This window comes from Phoenix dactylifera, chromosome 8, assembly GCF_051530095.1.
Source record: "Phoenix dactylifera cultivar Ajwa chromosome 8, Ajwa_hap1_PhDact_Kaust_v1.1, whole genome shotgun sequence".
Taxonomy (NCBI): domain Eukaryota; kingdom Viridiplantae; phylum Streptophyta; class Magnoliopsida; order Arecales; family Arecaceae; genus Phoenix; species Phoenix dactylifera.
Window position 1 is genome coordinate 15,012,933 of NC_143197.1, and position 21,837 is coordinate 15,034,769.

Here is a 21,837-nt window from a genome sequence, read left to right on the forward strand (position 1 = left end):
TGATCATCTCTTAGCCGGCGCCGGCACGTTTATTAACAATTTAAAGGGTCCCATACAAAACTCCTTGACTCCCTTGGACGACATGATACCAAATTCCGTAACAAATCCGCCTCGTTAACGTTGACAGGGCGGTAGTTGGTTTTTTATGCGCAAACGAACCGAGCCGTTCGCCTCGGCTCGACAATCGGCTCGCTCAGGCTCGTCCAACGGCGAGCCACTGGAGCCCCCTAACTAGTTGGACCAGACCGCATTGGGCGGGATGGACCGGGACAGAATCGGTTCCCCCGGTTTCTAGATTACATAACGTACGACGATTCGAGAGGGAACGTAACGGAGATTTTGTATTCCGTTTCTCGGACCCCAACGAGGCAAAATCCAGCAAGGCTTCTCGCGGAGGCTCTCTTTCCCTTTCTCTCTCCTGGCGAAAAGAGGAAGAATTCGAGGGAAGCGAAAAGGGGCAAGAAATCTATCGTCTTTTTCGAATCGGAAGGTGCGTAATTCTTGTTCGGATCCTTCGATTCTTTGTGCTTATCGTTCCCTCGGGATTGTCATGGTTTGGAATGCCGATCTTTGGGTTTTTTCTTGTTTTTTTTCGTTTTTATTGAGTTGAGTTCAGATGAGGAACTTGTTGTAATGATAGTTAGCTGCAGGATTAGGTTTGTGTTTGAGATTGATGGGAATTATTACAATCATTGCTTCTTATTGGAAGGAATTCTGAATTTGTAGATACTTCTAGGGCATGAGTTGAGTTTGATGTCCAATTTGCTGGTCCCAGAAGGCGGGTTTACTTTTGAATAGAAATTGTGGCGTTTTCTACGAGGAATTGGTGCTGAAGGGGAAGAGAAGCAGGTTCCAGGAATTTTTTGGTGGGTTTGGAAAGAGAGTGATTTTGTTGGCAGGTAATTCGTTAAAGATGAGACTTTGGCGTTGTATTGAAGGATTCTGTGTGGATTTTAAGGAAGAGCAGCAATGCGGCAAGCTCATGGATATTTCTGGAATGTTGTTGTGAGAACAATTCAATTTTGTTTGAGAATAAGATAAGAATGTGTAGCTCTGATGTTTTCTCTCAGAATTGGAGCACAGTATCAAGCGTCTTACACTTACAAAAGAGGTCAGCACAGATGGAAGGGTTTCACCTTTCATGTTAAGACACTATTGGGAAAAGGAGAAGCTGACCACTAAAGACAGTGTGACTAAGATTTTGCTTTTAATGAGCTCTGGAACTGAACAAACAATGGAATCAACGGCATCGGCATCCTGAAGTGGCTTTTAGGATAAGAATTAGCATCCTTTGGCAAGGTAGTTGTTTTGTCTGCTACCAGGTGGAGAAGTGTCTATAGACTATAGCTCATCTATTTTAATTTTTCACAATCAAAACCTCTTTTTACATTCCATTCATTGTCAAAGCATTGTCTATATATTGTATATGTGGACTTCCTTGCTTTGATCCTCTGATATCCGGATTTCAATAGTTGTATTGGCATCTAACTTATATTTGATATACAGCTATCATTATTTCGATGGTTCCAAATATATATTATCAGCTACTTCATTGTTAATTTGTTCGTGATGCTACCTAGAACTTGTTCTTGTAAATCTCATGTTATCATTTTCTATAATTACTTCATAAAATATATAAACAGACTATTCTCTTTCTAAAGTGGAATCTAATGTTGGTTCATGTTTTTATGCAGTGATGGCATCCTCTTCAGATTCATGGTTGAGGGAGTTAAATGAAGCCTCCAAGCTCGCAGATGATATCAGTGCCATGATTTCTGAAAGAGGTTCTCTGCCTCCGTCGGGACCAGATACCCAACGTCATACATCTGCCATTCGGAGGAAGATAACAATTCTTGGGACTAAACTTGATAGTTTGGAGTCCCTGCTCTCCAAGCTTCCTAGCAAACAGCCAATGTATGTGACCTATGGTTCTACAAATCTCTTGACTAGCTACACAATTGCATATGCTTTCTTTGAGTCTCTAGTAGGGTATTATATGTTTATTTGGTGTACATTGATTCATTAATATTATGAATTAGATAAGATTCGAGGCTGCTTGCCATTTAGATTTAGTTTGATTGCGGAGGAAGCAAGCCATCTGGATATAGCCTTATATTTATCATGATTTGGTAAATATTGTTACTTGGCTTCTGAAGGTGTAGAAATTTTTCTTAAAGGTACGATCATAGATTACTTGATAGGGTATACTAGGTTTGAAGAAACTGAGTTATGTCCTCATTGGCCCATTGATTGCTCATTGGTGTGCCTAGTCAGATGGCACTGACTATGCATTTTATGCAGTATATTTGGGTATGCTCTTGTAGCCTTTCCAATGATCAGTATAACACTAGTGTTTCATGATTCTTTTTCTTTAACTCTGGTTGATGATAATTATGAATTGTAAAAGGCAAATGAGTATTACGACTATGTGCATGCTTTTCTTTAATACAATGAACTGTTCAAGTCATCATAAAAAGGGGCAAGGGAACATAAAAGTTTTATTGGTGTTCAGTAACCTTTGTACCTTTGCCGCTTTTCACCAAATATGCTTTTGTCTACATATTTTAGATATTTGCTTTGTCAAACACTAAAGTTTCAACTGCAGGCTTTTAGATTGTGGTGTAGAATTGTGGGCATTTAATATGGTACAAATATAATAATTATTGTACAAGAGTGATAATCCTCCTCTTCTATCTCACAAGTCATAGCTAAAGACATATTGTAATCTAAAGGTTAGTTATGTAACTATTTCCTATCAAGTGACTAAGCAAGTAGTTGAACTTAGAAATGTTCTAAATCAGGTTTTAAGCTCACATTGGAGGTCAACATGGTCAAGAAGTTATAGGGTATCGTGGAGAGATTTGCACTGACCTTACATCTCAAATGTTTTTCCTAACTTGAAGGAGTTTAGTAACCATGCCTTCGAAAGCCCTCCTCTTTTTTCTCTATCTCATAACTCACACATTTACTGTACTGGCCCATCCTGCTTCTAAAGTAACGCTAAGGAATTATTTTTCTTTGAAGTAACTAAGCAAGTAGTTGAGATTATAAATGTTCTGTATCAGTTTCAAGGATGATATTGAAGGCCAATAATTGTTAAAATGGTATAGAACTTTATGGAGATCCTCACTGACATCATATGTCTAATTTTTCTCCTCTTCACTTTAAGGAGTTTGCTTTTATTAACTATACCTTATAAAGCCCAAGTTTCTTAACCTGCAATCACCTAAGTTTTTTGACAGTTGGGCACTACGCCATGTCATCACGTCCTAGAAAGTATCGTTCAAAGACAACTCACCTTGGTCGAATTACACCGTCGCTACCACGTGTGCATCTTAATTTCTAAAATGGATATCCTTAAGTTAGTTAGATGCACTATTAGTTTAACGATACCTATTTTGATTGTAATGACTTGGGCATCATCCAAAAAGGCTAGCCAAAAGATGTTATTTGGGTTTCTTGATCCTATATAAGTACCCAAGATCTATTCAGTGCATAGCTGATGTGGGACTAAACACATGCTTGCATGGATTCTTCCTGTTTAAGCTTCGACGTCCTCACCAAACTAAGGGTCCAAATTTATTCAAATCCAATCACAAATACTACAAATTCAATCACAAACACTACAAATAGTCCGTGGTTAACCCAAATAGATCCGTGCTGCAGCATCCTCTGGTCCACATGGGCCATAGGCTGGGTCTGCTATGATAATACTTCTAACTACCCAGGACCTCACCTACCCCCGTGCATATCCAACGTGGGACTAAACACATGCTTGCATGGTTCCTCATATGAAAAAATAGTTACTACAATATGTAAGCTAATCAATTCCCTTACCCTTTCGACGGCTACTCATTTGTAGAAATTTTCCACCCCCAAGTCCTGATTATGCATGTAATGATATCCATGGTATTTTCTAAATTCCAAAAGAAATATCACCTCTGCCTCTTGCTAGGCACGTTAATACACAATTCTCCACTCTACAAACACACGCACACCTACCAAAGAACTCCTATGATAGTTGGCATGAAGCGAAGTAACATAGTAAAAACAATGCAGGAGAAATTTAAGATAAAATTGTCTCCATTTGAAAGGGGAAAAAGAAAGCAACAATTTATCATTCATTCACTACAAGTAAGTAGCAGCTCATATTTCTACTAGGGTTGTAACCTTTTAAACCTTTTAGAATGTTTGTATGTATGACATTTTAAGTTTGTTGAAAATCTTGCTGGTGAAAGGAGATGCCCTTGACAACTAACTTTTTGATTTTGACCAATATTATTAGAAAGCATTTTCAAAGTGGCAAGGGCTTGAAATAGAGGGGGCCTTCTTTCATTAGAAGTATCTTCAAGACTGATGGAAAAAAACTGTGAAAAATTACCTATTGTTATATGCAGATGATTCTTGGATTAATATCGAGCTTGACTATAATGAAATTAAGAAAGTTAATGGGGGATTCGTGGATGTAAAAGTCTGGATAGATTAGAGACATATTTTGATAAATCAAGTGCAAGATCTTTTTGCAGTTTTACATCACATATTTAAAAAATTATGGCTAGAGCTATAGGACTCAGTTAGCAAATTGTAGCTTGAAAGTATTCAAGAGTGGTGCTTGATTGAGAAGAGATGACTTTGTGGGCCATATTAGTTATGACAAAAGGTATAATAAGCTGGAAGTGAATTTTCTTTGAAGGCTAGTATGGAGGTGTTAATTCAGTTGGTTTATCAAGCCCAAGCTCTAAAATGGTTGCGTGTCATATTTTTACGGGATTGAAGAAAATGAGAGATTTCTTTTGGAAGCATGTTGTTCAAAGGGGTGAAGTTACTTAGATGTTGTAGTGCATTGAAGTATTCCTCTAGGAGATCATCATTGATTTCCCTCTGGAAACTGCATATGACCTGTCCCTCAACCAAAGAGAAAGCATTGGCTACAAACATGTCTTCATCATCAAAAATCTGAGAGAAGTAAGGAAAAGGTAAGAATCTTAATTTCTTGTGAAATTTGAAAAAAATATGGTCATGAGTTGCTAATAAATATAAAAAAAATATTACAGTTTGAGAGGGAGAAGTATCCGAATTGTACTCTTTAGAAGATTTGGTGCTGGGAAATGACTTGCTTTTTAGGAGTATGTGGTTCACCAAATATTTTAAGAAAGTTATGCAAGAAGTTAAGAGTTTAAAAGATGTGCTCCAGCAAAATAAATGCTAAAACCTGGAATAGGTTAGTGCATTAGAAAAGAAAAAGGAGGTCTTAAAGGTCAGAAGAAAGTTAATTTGGAAGTATGCTGTAATAGGATTCAAAGCAGGACATGGTGGGATCATGATGTATGATGTGGAAGGATTAAGACTGCAGAAGTTGGTAGAGTCAAAGTTTGAAGTTTCAGCTGAAACTTTCAGCCAAAATTGATCTGAAACTGGCCATTTTTTTTGGTTTGACCAATTTTGGCCGAAGCCAACTGAAACTCTATCTTCCTTTTTATTTGTTTAGTATATAAATGTTTTATATTTTTAATGTTTTATTTAATGACTTATTTAAATCTATTTTTTTAAACTACCATAGTACCATACATCAAACATTTTGTTATTATTGGGTTATTCCTCTTGATTATTCCTTAATATCATATAATCTTCTTGTTGTTGTATGAAATTGTGATGAGCAATTACTAATCCATTCAATTGGCACTTCGTTGTTGAAGAAAAGAGGGAAGATAGAAAGCTTTCATTTCAAAGCTTCAGCCCTTTGGGACAAATGAGGAAGTAATCTTTGGGGGAAGATAAGGACCATTTACATTGAAAGAATGAACAAAGTTCATTCCTCTCCCACCTAGAGAGATAGGAAATTAGAAAGCTTGAGCTAATCTCTTCCCCTAAATACTATTCCTCCATTGTCAACAACATCAACATTGCATCGGGTTGAGTAATTATCGTACATTATCAACTTAGCAAGAGGTATGTAGAGTACTTATTTTATTTTCTAGTTTCAAAAATGATTTACCCAATAAGAGAACATAGTTATGCTATAGTTTTTTTCTTTACATAAATCATTTTTGAAAAAGAAAAACTAAGTTATGATTTTTGATAGATATTCTTAAAACCAACTAAGGGCTTATTTGGATGATTGGGCTGAAAATTCTATTGGATTCATGGGTTGGGCCAATACAACCAGCAAGATCATTGGATTACAAGCTGGGAAAGGCCTATATTCATAAATACCCAGAAATTGCTTTGGAGTTGGTCAGCCCGAATCCTATAGGGAGAAAAAAGACCTAAGCTATAATCTAATGATCTTGCTGGTTGTACTGGCTCAACCCACGAATCCAATAGAATTTTCAGCCCAATCATCCAACCAGGCCCTAAGGTGTAATTCTTTCTCAAAATAAATGAAATTGGTGAAATGGAATTGTTTTTTATTTGGACAGTAATTTTCTTGTTTACTGGACTTGTGGTTTATTGAAGTTAAAAGTTTAGACAAGTTTATTATAATGCAAAAATTAGAGCACATATGAAAAATCACAAAAATAGAGAAAATTATAGACAATTATAAAAATTAGATGAAATCATAGAGAAAAATATATATATTTAATGGATTATGCATTAGTACAGTTTAATTTCAGCTAGAAATTATTCGAATTGAAAAAATTATGATTTTAGATAAACTTGTCTTATATTTTTATTAACTTCTTTTTTCTAACTTTTTAGACCACAACTCCGAAACTCGGAGCAAAACTGCCAAAACCAAAATGAATACTAACTTTTTAAACCTTGGGTAGTGCAATCATGTAAGTCTTCCTAAAGTTGAAATATTGGTCATAAAGGTTTTAAAAGACTATTAGGTAGCAGAGGGGCAACTAGGGACTGGGAATGGCTAGTCAGACATGCAGAGCTTAAAGATTCCCAAGAAAGAAAAATCCAAAAAATTGTATTATATGGAGAAGGGTGACAGGAAAGAGAAATAGAAAGAAATGAATGGAAAATGGATCATAAAACAACTACCACTGCTGCGCATAGCTATTGCTGACAATGAGGGATATCACCAACAAGAAAAGAATAAAAAGGGGAAAACGGAGAAGGAAAAAGGAGGGGAAAAATCCCTTACCTCTTCAGCTGCCACATGTTGCAACTGCTGGCACCACTGTTACTACTAGCTGCAAGGGGTCAAATTCATTAAGCCCGCCAAAATGGATGTGGGTTGGCTATCCTAAGTGGACACCTAAGGCTTGGAAGGCTGTGATGTCCATGTAGGTAGCCTAGACTTATGCAAGGCACCCGTGAGGCCTCACCATGTAAGGTTAGAACCATATTAGCAATTTGAACCATGTTAGAACCATGGTTGTGGCCGCATGGGCCTAGTGTTAGAACCAATGTAGCAACCAATGAAGCAATTTGAGTGGTACTAAAAAATAAAAAAGGTTTTTGGTGAAAACAAATTCCTTGATGCTGTAAGGATATTGAATGCATGTATTTTTTGACTTCAAATTTTTCAGCTTTTATTCACGAAATTTGCTGGAAGATGTTTCATAATTAAACAGTGTGTTGTCTTACTATTGAATGCATGTATTTTTTGACTTTAAATTTTTCAGCTTTTATTCAGGAAATTTGCTGGAAGATGTTTCATAATTAAACATAGTGTGTTGTCTCACAGGCATTTCAATATAAAGGCATACCCATCAGGGGAAGGCTCCAAAAGACAAAGGCTGTGGTTTTAAGTTCACCCAAAACTCTTAAATGGAATCATCTCCATATCCAACAAAACTAGGACCAGTCTTAAACTTTTGGCCTAAACTAAATTATGAGTCTAAAATCATTTTATATATGAGCTATCTATGTCAATTTTTGTCATTTCTGTATTTCTTTCAATCTTGAAAGCATTTTCTCTAGATTAAATATTTTTTTTGCAGCCGTTTAGAATATTTGAGATGTTATGATCCAAAGAGATGTTTAGAAGACTAAAGTTTCTGACATAACTATGGTTATTGAGAACCTTAAATCTTATAGGTGTTTAGATTGTCTTCTGTTAGATTGCTATCAAATAATAAAATGATATACAAATGTTAATAGTCATGACTTTTTAATGATATGTGTTTTAAAAATCATCTTTGATTGTCATGGTGCAAAATCTATGAAATGACACATTCAAAGGCCCAAAGCAAAGTTATGTCCACAAAAATGATTGTTTAACTTATTTTCTTTCATTATTTAATTTTATTTATTCTTTCTCTTCTTAAAAAATCATGATGCTTTTTGATAATTTTCAACTGGAACTAGCAAAGTTGAAGTTATTACCTAAATTAACACCAAGTTTTTGGATGTTGGACCAAGCTTTTCAAGAGATTTTGGAACAAATGGTTCCAGATTAGTTAGGGAGTTGTTATGTTGGACACACGGTAGCTATTTGGCGTGTAATCAACCCAAAAGACTTGCTTACCTTAAAATCGGAAGAAAGAAAGTTGAGAAGGACATATAGGAGATGCTTTTTTTACGCTTAATGAATCCGCATTTAGCTAAAACCCCCACCTTTGTGTCTTAAACTTTGGGCAGTCTCAATATATTTCACTGAGCCTTTTTTGAATCCAAAATAAAGCCTTGAAGACCTTTTCTTTATTGGATTCAGCGTGCTTGTAAATAGAGATACATATTGGGCAGGGGCCTATAGGTGGTCTTGCAGTTAGCCTTCGTTACTGGACATCTAGCCCAAGCTTAGCTCGGTCTGTACTTAAACTGACATGCGTGGGTCAAAGCTCAGGCCAACAAGTTACAAGTGAGCTTGTGTTGAAATCGGGCCAGCCCAAATTAGTAACTAAATTCATAAATAGTCACTCTCATTCCCCTCTATAGTCATGTTTATACTTCCAAATCTATATCAATAATTTATATGCAATCCTTGATTACATGAAAGATTCCTGATGTAGCACCAGTGCGGGGGAAGAGGAGAAGAAGGAAGAACAAGAGAAGGAGATGGAAGAAGAGGTTGTAGAGACGCAGGAAGAATAGAGAAGGAGAGGAGAAGAAGAGAAGAAAGAACGTAGGGAAAAGAAATTCTTAATCATTCATTAACCCTAATCAACATAAAAGTTCCCTATAAATAGGGCCCAATAAGAACACTTAAAATAAAACCCCTTACACAAAATAAAACCCACAAATAAGCCCTAAAATGCAAATGAGTCCAGAAATAAAATAAACCACAAATAAACCCCTAAATGCAAATAAACCCAGAAATAAAATAAACAAATATGCAAATAAGATGGGGACCTAGCTGATGTCCCCATCAACTCCTCCCGGATGAGAAAAACTCGACCCCGTCGAGTGTATATCGGGTCGGCTGTCGTACTGCTCCAGAAGATCCGGGTCAAGGCGCTGCAACTCAGCTCGCGAAATCCACGACACATCTGATTCGGATCGACCTTTCCACTGAACAAGGTAACGTTGGTAGCTTCCTCTCCTGGTAGATATAACCTGCTCATCTAATATATGTTCTATGTGTTCTCTGCGTGCATGAAATTGTGGAGGTGGAGGCTCACTAGCAGGTGCTAGATCAGGGTGATCAACAACAGTGGGTGTAGCAACAAAAGGGTCAGAAAGAATGAATGTGGATATTTTGTATGGGACTAACTCTTCAATATTAAATGTCGCACTAATCCCATAGGCTTCAGGAAAATTTACAACATAAGCATTCGAACTGATTTTCTTTAGGATTTTGAACGGTCCTGCACTACGGGATTGCAACTTTTTGAATGTTTCCGAAGAAATCCGTTCAGGTCTAATTCTCACCATGACAGAATCTCCTACATTCAACTCTTTATAACGTCTGTGCAAATCAGCAAGGAATTTATATTTTAAGTTATTAGAGTGAATACGTTTGCTGATTTCCTGATGCAATGAATGCAGGTGTGGTGCAAATGATTGTGCAGACTCAGAGACTTTATGTTGATGAGACATGAAAATCAAGTCTATGGGTTGCCTAGGTTTATATCCATTCACCACTTCGAAAGAACTCATGCCTAAGGACCTATTGACCGAACTATTATATGCAAACTCGGCGGTCGGTAACACTAAATCCAAAGTCCTAACATAGGCCGACGAAAATTTTAATTTAGTGCCAATCATGTGCCTAAGAATTTTTCTAAAGGAGCTCACGAATCTAACATCTCTTTCATATATAATAGATTTTGGAAGGTCAGGAGGTCTAACGACTTCATTGAAATAAAGTTTGGCAAATCTAGAAGCGTTAGAAGTCTTAGGACATAGGAGAAAGGGAGCCATATTTGAAAAATGGTCCACAACCATAAATATGGAATCATGCTTGATATAGGTACTAGGAAGTTCTAACACGAAGTCCATACTGACATCTTGCCATGGGATCGTGACACTAGACATAAAATCTAAGAGGTCGTCCAGCCTAAGAATGGAAAAATGATACTTAACGATTTTATCAATGGCACGGCTATCAATGCACATCCTCCAAGAGTCATCTTTCTTGGGAGTGAGGAGTGCAGGTACAACACAGGGGCTCAAACTCTCACGAATATACCCTCGGGTGTGGAGTTCGTCAACTTGACGTTGCAGTTCAGTGTGCTCGTTTGGGTTGAGCCTATGATGGGGAAGATTTGGCAAGGGTGCTCCGGGAACGAGGTCAGTCGCGTGCTGGATATCACGCATCGAAAGAAGTGTATCTGGAAGATCCTTAAGGAAAACAGAGTGGAACTCCTCCAACAGGGGAACTGTTGCTGGTGAGTGCTCAAGGTTCGACTCCATACTAATGGCTCTAGCCACAAGGGCAAACACAGATGATTGGCTTTCGATATCTTTCATTACCTCTTTCGAAGTAATGATGTGAAATGGTTCATCTTTTCGTAGAGTGGCACTCTTCTTTTCAGGGGTGGACTCTCGAGGAGGCAATGAGTTCAGTATAATTTTCCGACCCTGGAACATAAAGCTACACGAATTCGAATGCCCATGAAGTGTGACGTCCATATCGTATAGCCAAAGCCTCCCTAGGATGACTTGACCTACATCCATCGGAATGCAGTCGCACCAGATTTCGTCTTTATAGGATAGGAATTGAATCGGGACGAGGCATCTTTCCGACACCGAAAGAGATGTCTTATCTACCCAAGCTACTTTATATGGATTGGGATGAGGGGTAGATTTCAGGCCGAGGCGGGAGACAACTCCGGAAGCAATGGTATTAATACAACTTCCGCTATCAAATAGGATTTTGCATGTTTTATCATTGATCTTAATGAGTGTGTAAAATAGGGAGGTCCTACGCCAATCTTGTTCGGTCTTAGTCTGAGTTAGAGTGCACCTAACCACATGAAGCCTAGGGTTTTGGTTATTTGGATCAGTGGGCTCCTTTTGGGGTTCAGCCTGGAGAAACTCTAACCCGGTCTGTTCGTCTCCAAAGTCTTCTACAAAATCCTCAATGTTTGGCTCATAGACTTCTTCAACACATTCATTCGCTTGAGTCCCAACTTCTAGTTCAGTCATGAGATAGGTCTTGGCATTACACTGGGATGCTATATGGCCAAATTTTTGGCACCTAAAACATTGGGTTTGGCTTCTAGAAGGAGGATTGGGACCTAGTATGCCCTTTTCTTTATCATTTGAATGGTTCTGGACAGGTATCGGGGATGTCCTAATCGGTGCTTGGCTAGGGCCGGGCTGGTTAAAAGGATGGGAAACTGCCTGGGTTGTGCGGGGTAGTTTTGATTAGGTCGGGTTCCTGGAGGTATGAACCGAGAGTCAGTACACCTCACTACAGGGGCTTGTAAGAAACTATCTACATCTTGAGCCAACTGGTATGCTTGGCCAAGAGTAGTAATCTCTCGGAGGATTAGTTCTTTCTGGATCTCCTCGTGGAGTCCTGCCCGAAACCTAGAGAGAGTAACAGTCTCCTCTTCGATTACACCGCACCTCATATGAAACTCCTCAAATCGTGCAATGTAATCAGCAACGGTTGATGTCCCTTGAGTTAGTTTCTGCCACCTATCCATAAGGTGTTGTCGGTAAGAGAATGGCAGATACTTCTCATTCAGCTTTTCCTTCATATCCTCCCAGGTAGTGATACGAGGAAGCCTTTGGGTCTCACGCATATGTTCAACATTATGCCAGTACCAGTGAGCTTGCCTAATAAGCTTCATTTTAGCGAATCGTACTTTTCTATCGTCAGTCATTTCGTACCACTCAAAATAGTTATCCATGGCTGCTCTCCAATCAAGGTACACACTCGGCTCTAATTGACCAGCAAATGTGGGGACATCTACTCGTACGGTACGAAGTAGTCGCTCATCAAGATCGCGCTGGTGATCAGGAGGAGGTTGGTTCCTAGGAGGATGGGGAAAAGCTACAGGTGGTGTGGTCAAACCAAGCTCGGGATAAGCTGCAATTGGGGTTGACGGTTCAGGAGTCCTAGGGTGTTACACTAGAACACGGATCTCTCGTTTGAATTCGTCACGATCAGCTCGTAATGCAGCTAATTGTCCCAAAATATCTTGTAGAACGCTGGGGTCCATGGTGGGTAAGGGGTCTGAGAGTCAGTGAGGAGGTACTCTCTACCACTACGGGTTGGCATGCAGGGACTACTCTAGTTGGTGATATGATATGCAATGCTACTAATGAACCCTAACTTACCAAATGCAATGCAAGACAACTTACTACTGCAATCTACTATAAATTCGGAAATCAACAAATTTTCACAAAGATAACTTAAAATTAAATATTACTAATTTGTACTTTGGTTATTTCAGAGTTAAAGTAGAAAATTAATCACTATGAGAAATTAGGTTGCAAGCACGTATTACAGTCGTTCTAATCCTAAAGTAATCTGATCGACGGATATTGAGAATTATCCTGTTGCCAAAGTGTGCTAATTTAATATTTAGATTTAAATGGTGGGTATGATGGGTGTGGTAGTAAATGTTCTAGGTTTTGCAGTTTGACAGGAAAGTAAGTTTTCAAAATAGGACCGTCATGCAAGAGAACTAGAACATAATTAGATAAACAAGCCCAAAAGAAAGAACAACCTGTTACCTGTGGTGGATACAGTCAACCGGAAGTTGTAAAGTCTCGAGCACGAAGTTGGCGCCGAGTGAAACTAGCTGGAGCTGTGGTCCTGGATCTGCAGCACAAGGGGCTCCTGGAGTGGGCTGAAAAATGGCTAGATCGGGCCTGAAACAGGGTCTGCGGCTGATTGGGCTTGGACCGCGCTACAGTATGGCGCACGGGCTGGGCTGGCGGCCTGCTGAGGACAACTGGGCCAGGCCGGTCGGGCTCGGATGTGGCCTGATGCACCTCTCGGCTGGCAGCCTGGCACACAGGGGTGTCCCTGTTCGCGGATGAGAGCTGGATGGGAGCGGCTCGGACGAAGGCTCGGCGATGGGCGCTGCAAGTCCGGAGTAGGCAGCGGCCGACGGCGCACGGCGGCAGTGGTGGAGCACGCGGGCGCGGGGAAGGATGCAGCGGTGGTGGCAATCGGGCGGTTGCGGGAGCGGCGGGGACAGCGATGGCGAGGCGGCGGCAGGAGACGGCACGGGCGGAGGCGGATCTCGTCGGCGGAAGGAGGCGTCACAGGCGGAGGCGGCAAAGGCGGAGCGGCACGGGCGGAGGCGGCGAAGGGTACGCAGGTGGTGCGGCTCGGCGGGGAGGGCGTCGTCGGGGCTCGGTGACGGTCGGCTTCGATCGTCGGCGGTCGACCGCGGAAAAGAGGCGCCCGAAGGAGGCGTCGCACGGCGGCGGGCGTGGTGGCGCAGCTCGGCGGAGACGCGGTGAGGGGCAGCCGATCGGGGAAGATGAACAGGTAGTTTTTTTTTTTTTTTTTTTTTTACGCACGTGCAGTCACGTGCAAAGGTTTTTTTTGTTTTTTTTTCTTTTTTTAGGCGGCACGTGTGGTCACGTGCGTCTTTTTTTTTTTTTCCTCCGGAACGGATCCGGGCTAGTGGGGCGGGCTAACGGGTCTGAGACTTACCCGTTGCCCCAACCTTCTTCAACCTCCCGACGGATTCGGGAGGGCGTCGATCTTCACGGCGGCGGCTGCGGGCCGAGGCAGGGATCACAACGGCGGCTCCGCGACCTGCGGCGGCGGCGAGATCACGGCCACGGCTTCGTGGCCAGCGGCGAAGGTCGGCGGCGGTCCCCTCTATGGACCCGACGCCGACGGTTGGTGGCAGACGCGAAGCACTCGGGGCGGCGGCGCTCTCGTGGGGACGCGACGATCTCCGGTGGCGAGTCGGTGGCGCTGCGAGGTGGGGCGGCAGTTGGCGCAGACACGGCGATGGGCAGAAGGGGAAATCTATGGCGGGGCCCTTCCTTTGTTCTTTGTGACAACCGAGAGGGAGGATGGGGACCTGACCACACTTCGAGGTGGTGACCGCAGGTGGCCTGCGGCGGCGAGCGGGAGTGATGGTGGTCGCGGGTGTGTCGGGCGGTGGAGGATCCCGCTGCAGGGGTTTCTTTTTTTTTTTTTTTTCTCTGGTGAAAACCGACAGAGGGGAGGGAGGGGGGGCTGGTGAAAACCGAGAAAGAGAGCGCCTGGTGAAAACCGAGAAAGAGGGAAGAAAGGTAACGCTGGATCGTGGCTTTGGCAGCAGTGGCAAAGCCGAAGCTCTGATACCAAGTTGATGTAGCACCAGTACGGGGGAAGAGGAGAAGAAGGAAGAACAAGAGAAGGAGAAGGAAGAAGAGGTTGTAGAGACGCAGGAAGAATAGAGAAGGAGAGGAGAAGAAGAGAAGAAAGAACGTAGGGAAAAGAAATTCTTAATCATTCATTAACCCTAATCAACATAAAAGTTCCCTATAAATAGGGCCCAATAAGAACACTTAAAATAAAACCCCTTACACAAAATAAAACCCACAAATAAGCCCTAAAATGCAAATGAGTCCAGAAATAAAATAAACCACAAATAAACCCCTAAATGCAAATAAACCCAGAAATAAAATAAACAAATATGCAAATAAGATGGGGACCTAGCTGATGTCCCCATCAATTCCATAAATGACTAGTATCTTTAGCTATATGACAGACAAGTTTTAGTATTATAGTTTTACTATATTTGTGTAATATACATGCTATATAGCTAATAGGTCGGGCTAGGTTGGGATATCGTGCTTATAAATCACTGCCCAAGCTTGGACTGATTCTAAATCGGGCCAAAAGATGCTTGGGTGAGGTGAGATTGCTTTTCTAAATTAACCTTGACTATATGCACCATAGAGACCCAAATTTTTCTTGTATCATAACCTGGAGGCTGTTCAAACTGTTTATTTCCGTCATGCCACCTTTGTAAATCACTCCCCCCCCCCTTCCTGAAAAAAACAAAGAAATTAACCTTGCTGGTCTAAAAAGCATTGGTTGAGACTTGAGATAATATGACAAGGATTTAAGTGGAAAGTTTTATTTTATTGTAATATGCTGCAAGGAGGTTGGCATAATAGAGTGGCGCATATTATGTACATGTCGATCGATAGGTATTGATCTATGATATATCCTTTATTATATACTGCAATAAGATTAGGCTGGTTCCATATCCTGTCACTATATTATATGGACGAATCATCTACTCATCTCCTTTAGTTTTTTTTATTGAGCGCTCAAACATGTAAAGATGTAGCCTGAAAGAGTAGGATTTTGTAGCATATCTCAATGTGCCTTTCTTCTGAATGTTTATTTTTCCATGCTAGGCTGTGCCAATTGCCAACATGGAATGGTGTGATATAAGTCCACTTTGTGAGTGTTTGAGCTTTATAGAGATGATAAAAAAAAAAGGACATTACCTAGTTATGGTCCTAGTGACCCGGTTCCTGGGGGGGGTAGACTGGGGATACATTTAATCTTTGGCATTATTTTGCATAAAATGGCTGTCCGAGGACTTGAACCTGCACCACTGCTCTTGTCAGACCAAGCCTTTACCATTGCACCAAGCACTGGTTCCTTTCTATAGAGATGATCAATGACATAAAATCATACTCTTAATTTTGTTAACTCCATAATTGATTAGATATCTACTTCTGCATTAATTTTTTAAGTTTCAGTCTTTAGAAACAACCTACTTCTTTCTTCAAAGAAGCAACATTTGAAAAATCCACAATTCAAGGGAAAAAGGACATATTCTTATTACCTTAAATCCACATGCCTTGGGTTTCTATCTCATTAATGACTGTTGATGTATTATTTCTTCCATATCTTCACTTCCATTTATCCTTTGCTCAGTTATGATTCCACCCAAAAACTTGATCTTGCATAATTCAATCTCCCTGAAATCCTCCAACTTTCAACTTTTTAGGCATTATACGGTATTCAGTTTTTGAAAAAAAATATCTCATCAGGTTCCTCTTTTGTTGAACCTCTTCACTCCATTGCAAAAAAAATGCAGATCAGGTTTTTCAAGCTGTCCTTTTAAACTCTAAAAAAAAGTTTTCTCACCTGCCTGCTTAAAGAAATATATGGTGCATGCCATGGTCTTTATGCCCAGAAATTGTTGCCGGAAAACAGGTCTCCTGCTCAAAATGGGAAGCCGAATCTAGGATGTCAGTTTGTCCATGTCAAGCAACTTATGTGCCATGAACAAGCCTCAAAATCACAAAGATTACTGGAGTTGTGATAAATGAGGCTGTGAAAGTACTTTCCTTATATAGCATATGGTATTGAAATTGATGATGATGACATATTAGTGGGTAGGATAAAAGGTATTTAGACCAATAGTTTGCATATATCCATCTGTTTAGTAGTACAGTTAATAGCAAATGTTGTTCTAGAAGCTGAATGCATCAACTTGTTGTTCAATCCCGATATACAATAGTTTGAAAAAAATCTGTCTTGAAATTTTTTTGTTTTTGTTTTTGACTACCCTCCTAATGTAGAACCCTTCGATATACATGCAATAATGGTATGCTTGAAATCTGTTTCGACATGTTGTATCTTTATTTTCGAAATGCACGCATCATCTTTCATTGCAATCATGTATAGCAGGCAGAATGAATTTTATAACTTGTATATGCATTTAAAATTATATAGTCTGTGGTTTCCTTCTATAAAATTAAACATGAAGACCATTTTTCCTTTCACTTATGGCACCTGCTGCCTTATGCAGATCAAATAAGGAGTTGCATAAGCGCCGGGACATGCTCTCAAATTTGAGATCTAAAGCAAAACAGATGGCCTCTACATTAAATATGTCAAACTTTGCTAAGAGGTTTGCTTTCCATTTTAGCATTCTATTTGGTTTCAATTTGTCTATATTGCCACTTCTTTACCTTTGGGTTCTTATTGTGTATACTTGCCTTCCACTCTCTCTGATATGCATAATAATAATAATAATAATAATCTTATTTTATCATTGAGAAGTTTTAATGGGCATGATGCTTTGTTACAATTGATTACGTGCAAGTAAACATGAAGGTAACTCTTTTGTCAAATTTAGGGAAGACTTGCTTGGACAAAGTAAATCAACTGATGAGATAAATAGAACTGCAGGATTGGATAATCATGGTGTTGTTGGTTTACAGAGGCAGATTATGAGAGGTATGCTCATCCCATTGGTGTCTTCAATAATTTAAATTACCATTTGATTCTTTTGTGCTGTTTCCTGTGATATACAGAGCAAGACGAGGGCCTTGAGAGGTTGGAAGAGACAGTGCTGAGCACAAAACATATTGCATTAACAGTTAATGAGGAGTTGGATCTGCATACAAGATTGATCGTATGTACCACTATAACACACTGATTGGCTTCACCTTTTGATTAATTGTTTTTAGTCAAGCATAATAGCATCTGAACTCTTTAAGTTTCACCTTTTGATTAATTGTTTTTAGTCATGCATAATAGCATCTGAACTCTTTTTTCACGCCCTGTTACAGGATAACTTGGACCATCATGTGGACCTAACCGGTTCAAGGCTCCAGGTAGTATCATTCCTTTTCACTAGATTGGCTTCTTTGATTTCCATATATGGCACTGATTTTGTTCTTTCTTAGTTTGTAGACAAAATGAAATGTATTGAAGATCTAAATTATATATCTTTCTCAGCTCTGACAGAAAGAAAATTCCAAATACTTGGTCCAAAAGATAGCCGAATTGTCCTTTTTCCCCAAAAATATGATTCTAGATAAGTGGCATTAGACAAATCAATGCTAGGGGTATAAACGACTGATCTCAAGTGAGCTCGGGTGTGCTTGAGCTCAGCTTGGCATTCTATGAGGCTGGCTAGATCTCTCAGCTTGCGCTTGTCACAGTGCTGAAATATGCCAAGCTCAAGATCAGCTTGTTCACATCCAAGCTGGTTCAAGCTCAGCTTGTTCAATGCAAATGCAAAGGCTGAGGGGCCAAATAGTGTGTGCGTTCATGCGTGCATGCGTGCATGCGAGAGAGAGAGAATGTGAGAGAGAGAGAGAGAGAAGGAAGGGGGGGGGGGGGGGTCGTTAGCTTTGATCTCTCTCCAAAAGGCTACGTGGCTATTTCAGCCATCAAATATCTGTTGGTTGAGATATAACTAAACTTCATAATTGAATAAATTATGTAATTTATAGTTTAACTGATTTAAATCATAATTAAAAATATAGAAGATTACTTTATAAGCAAATATAAATTAATCATCATAAATTTATATAATATTTATAAATTTATATTTGTATTCGTATGTTCATATTGAGCTTAATCGAGCTGAACTCAAGCAAGCTGCTACTAGCTCAAATTCAACTCATCTATATTTTGATTTTAAAATTCTAGCTCAAACTCAGCTTGTTTGCTGGCCAAGTGGTTCATATGGTGTCTAGTTTCGAGTGGAACACGAGCTGCAAACAGCCTGCTCATTTTGACAGCCCTAATCTATACAACTGAGGTTAAATGACATCTACAGGTCGGCCCAAAGAAAAAATAGCTATTTGTTTGTGACATATGGTGACAGGGTTGTGTAGCTAGAGTTTGGCATATGTATTGAGTCGTACAGAGTGATGCAATCAAGGCCTACTTTTTTTCATGAAGAAAATAATACTCAACTTCTGACTGCAAAAGCTTGATTTGTTAAACCATATGAAACCCAAAGATTATGAACTGTCCTATCATTTTGCTTTTATCCCAAGTTAATAAAAGCTTAATTCCTAAGGATGTGCCAAAATTAAGCAAGCTAACCATCTTTCAGCCATCAGGTGTTACTCAACTTACTATTATTTTATTTTTTATGCAGCGAGTGCAAAGGAGACTAGCAATTCTTAACAAGCGCACAAAAGGTGGTTGTTCGTGCATGTGCCTGCTCTTATCGGTTGTTGCTATGGTAATTCTGGCTGTTATTGTTTGGGCTCTTATCAAATATTTGTAGAAGTGGCACAAAATTGTCACCACACTTCATCACTGTGAGCTTTCTCTATAATTTGCAAGAGTCAATAGGAAGCTAGCCTCGTGTGTTCGATGCGGAGGCTTCATTTGATTTTCCTGGCTAAAGCAAACCAATCGTGGAAAATGATGTTTATAAGAGAATACTTTATTGTGGATCAACACTTGATTGTAATGTTAAGAGTGTGTTTGTCTTGAAGCTACGAGGTGCAGTCTGTTGCATGTGGCATTTGCTTCTGGGTGCAGAATGCATTTTTTTTGCACTTTATGCGCATTAGAATGACGCTGCTAAATATTTGGACCATGGAACGTGCAATGCAAGTTTCAGTGTACCTTCCTTGAGGGTACAACTTCGAGGAAGGTGGGGGATGATGCATTTACTTCAGGTTAAAGTTTCATAGAAATAGTTGGTTTGCTTGTTCTGAGTTTGGGACAATATTTTCATATTATGGCTTGTTCTGACTGAACCGAGGTTGCAAGGAAATATCAAAACTCTTTGTTAGTCTTACTGATGATGGTTTGCTGTACCCGGTACCGAGTATTCTATTCCATAGTTATGTAGGCTGGACTAGGTGTGTGCGCGCGTATGGGTGGGCGGCCGGGTGGCTGTGCGCGCATGCACAGGCGGCGCATGGTGCATGCATGCATACACGTGTGGGTGCATGCACGTGTGTTATAGATATTATAAATGGAATCGGATATTTGGATATGAATTAGATAGTTGTCTATCTATATCCATTTTTCTATGATGGATATGGATATAAATACGAATATTAGTCAGATGCTCAAATTTCTATCCATATTTAAATAGTTTTAGAAATGAAAACGAATCTGAACGAATATTATTCAATTCACTTTCATCTCTATATAAAAAACTTTATGCCAAACTTACTCTAGGTGCCAATTTTTGGTTTTCCGCATTTTAACCATTATCTATAGTTATGTTGAAGTGCTAAAATGATTTATTATGATATTAGAATCATATTGATACATCTAAAATTTGGACAATGTGTGCTATGGAGATAAATCAAGTAGGGATAATTGTTCCATTGAATCTGCCTCTTCTAATCCCATACGGCCGCACATGATGAATCACCTATTCTTTGTCTACCTCGCCACTCTTCCTTTCCCAACTGCACCTTCCTAGATAGCCCTTCCATTCCTCTGCTTGCTCTAAACATTATAATTATTAATCTATATAAAGCAAAAAAAGAAATTGCAAAAAACATATAAAATAAAGAACCTAGTGATAAGATTAATAGGTTATTGTTGCCTCCAAAATCTGATCTGATAATCCAGATCTTCAATTTGGAATGTCAAGGGTGGATTTACATAGGAACTGGTGGAGCTAATCCAGGCCAGAAGATTTCTATAGAAAAACAATAAGAGCCTGTTGATTCGATCGGGGGCTTTCCGATGCTTAAGTCAGACAGAGCTCTAAGGAATAGGAAATGTAAAACGACAAAGGAGAAGAGAGTGTAGAGAGCTTCTATCTTTTATCCATACCTAGGGTATTGAGCCTTTTTTATAGATAAAGCATTGGATTTGGACACTTTGGAGTCCAAAATCAAGAGAAGAGTTCTCTCTCGACTTTTCGTATTTTGGATCAGCCTAGGAATCCGAGCCCAACTTAAATATGTTTTCTTGATGCCATGTGCCAGCCTATAGTTGGGTGATCAGATTTGGGCCACATTACATGCCCCACACTTTTGACTTCGAGCCATACTTAGCATGGACTAAAAAAGTAGCCAAATTAGTTAAAAGTGTCGGCTAGGGCTCACCTCATCCTTCCCATCTCTTTAGGTCACAAGTTGTCCATCTTATTTGAGAAAATTTGGGCAAGGACTTGAAATTTTTGGCAGGCAATTAAAGAGACTTTAGAATTCCAAAAAAACCTAATGGTTCATACACTCGAGATGACATGATGATTAACTGATGATAATGGAACACGTGGCAGCTCATCAAGTCAGAAATGCGATCAAGTGCATCGATCTCGGCTGATCTAAGTCATTGAGTGCTTATATAAAGGAGGCAAAGGTAGGCCTCAACACCTTCGTCTCATTTGTAAGATTTTTGAGTCCTTCTTAGGCACCTTTCTTTCAATTCCTCATAGGATGTAGTGATAGGTCATACTGAGTAGCTTGTTAGTCCTGCTCTGCATTGAGCTCTTCAAAGCTCCATACATCCTGAAGGAGCACCCTTTTGAGAACAGTTGGTGTCACTTTCAGCTTGGAAAGGATGTCAACTAATAGAGGGCAGCCCTTCCTCAGCTCATGACTAGAAGGGTTGCTATTTCTTCGTGTTGTACAAGCAACCATGGGTTTTCGGCATGATCTATGGACCACCTAGGAAGTCTTTGAACCGAGCCTCTAGTTTGACCAAGGATGAGCAGAAGGCACTAAGCCGGTTTGTGTGGAGTTGAGGTGTCCTCCATGCGAGAAGTTCTAACCAAGCCAACCCTAGTGAATGCTGGTTTAGGTCTAGCCAGGTCCAATGGTAATTATCATTTACTTAAA

At 39.9% G+C, this 21,837-nt stretch overlaps 1 protein-coding gene across 1 annotated transcript; it reads left to right on the plus strand.

The window, feature by feature from the left end:
- Nucleotides 1-356: 356 nt before the first annotated feature.
- LOC103705620 (syntaxin-52-like) lies at nucleotides 357-19,520 on the plus strand. The gene is made up of 7 exons (XM_008789420.4): nucleotides 357-490; nucleotides 1,695-1,914; nucleotides 17,085-17,186; nucleotides 17,415-17,515; nucleotides 17,593-17,693; nucleotides 17,851-17,895; nucleotides 19,176-19,520. The coding sequence occupies exons 2-7, from the start codon at nucleotides 1,697-1,699 to the stop codon at nucleotides 19,305-19,307; spliced, it is 699 nt and encodes a 232-aa protein (XP_008787642.3). The 5' UTR covers nucleotides 357-490; nucleotides 1,695-1,696; the 3' UTR covers nucleotides 19,308-19,520.
- The last annotated feature ends 2,317 nt before the right edge of the window (nucleotides 19,521-21,837 follow it).

Excerpts from the sequence above, each read along its gene's own strand:
- LOC103705620 (XM_008789420.4), top strand. The coding sequence starts at position 1,697 with ATGGCATCCTCTTCAGATTCATGGTTGAGGGAGTTAAATGAAGCCTCC. Across the intron at positions 17,694-17,850 it reads ATCTGCATACAAGATTGATC|GATAACTTGGACCATCATGT; the intron begins GTATGTACCACT and ends GCCCTGTTACAG. Across the intron at positions 17,896-19,175 it reads TAACCGGTTCAAGGCTCCAG|CGAGTGCAAAGGAGACTAGC; the intron begins GTAGTATCATTC and ends TTTTTTATGCAG.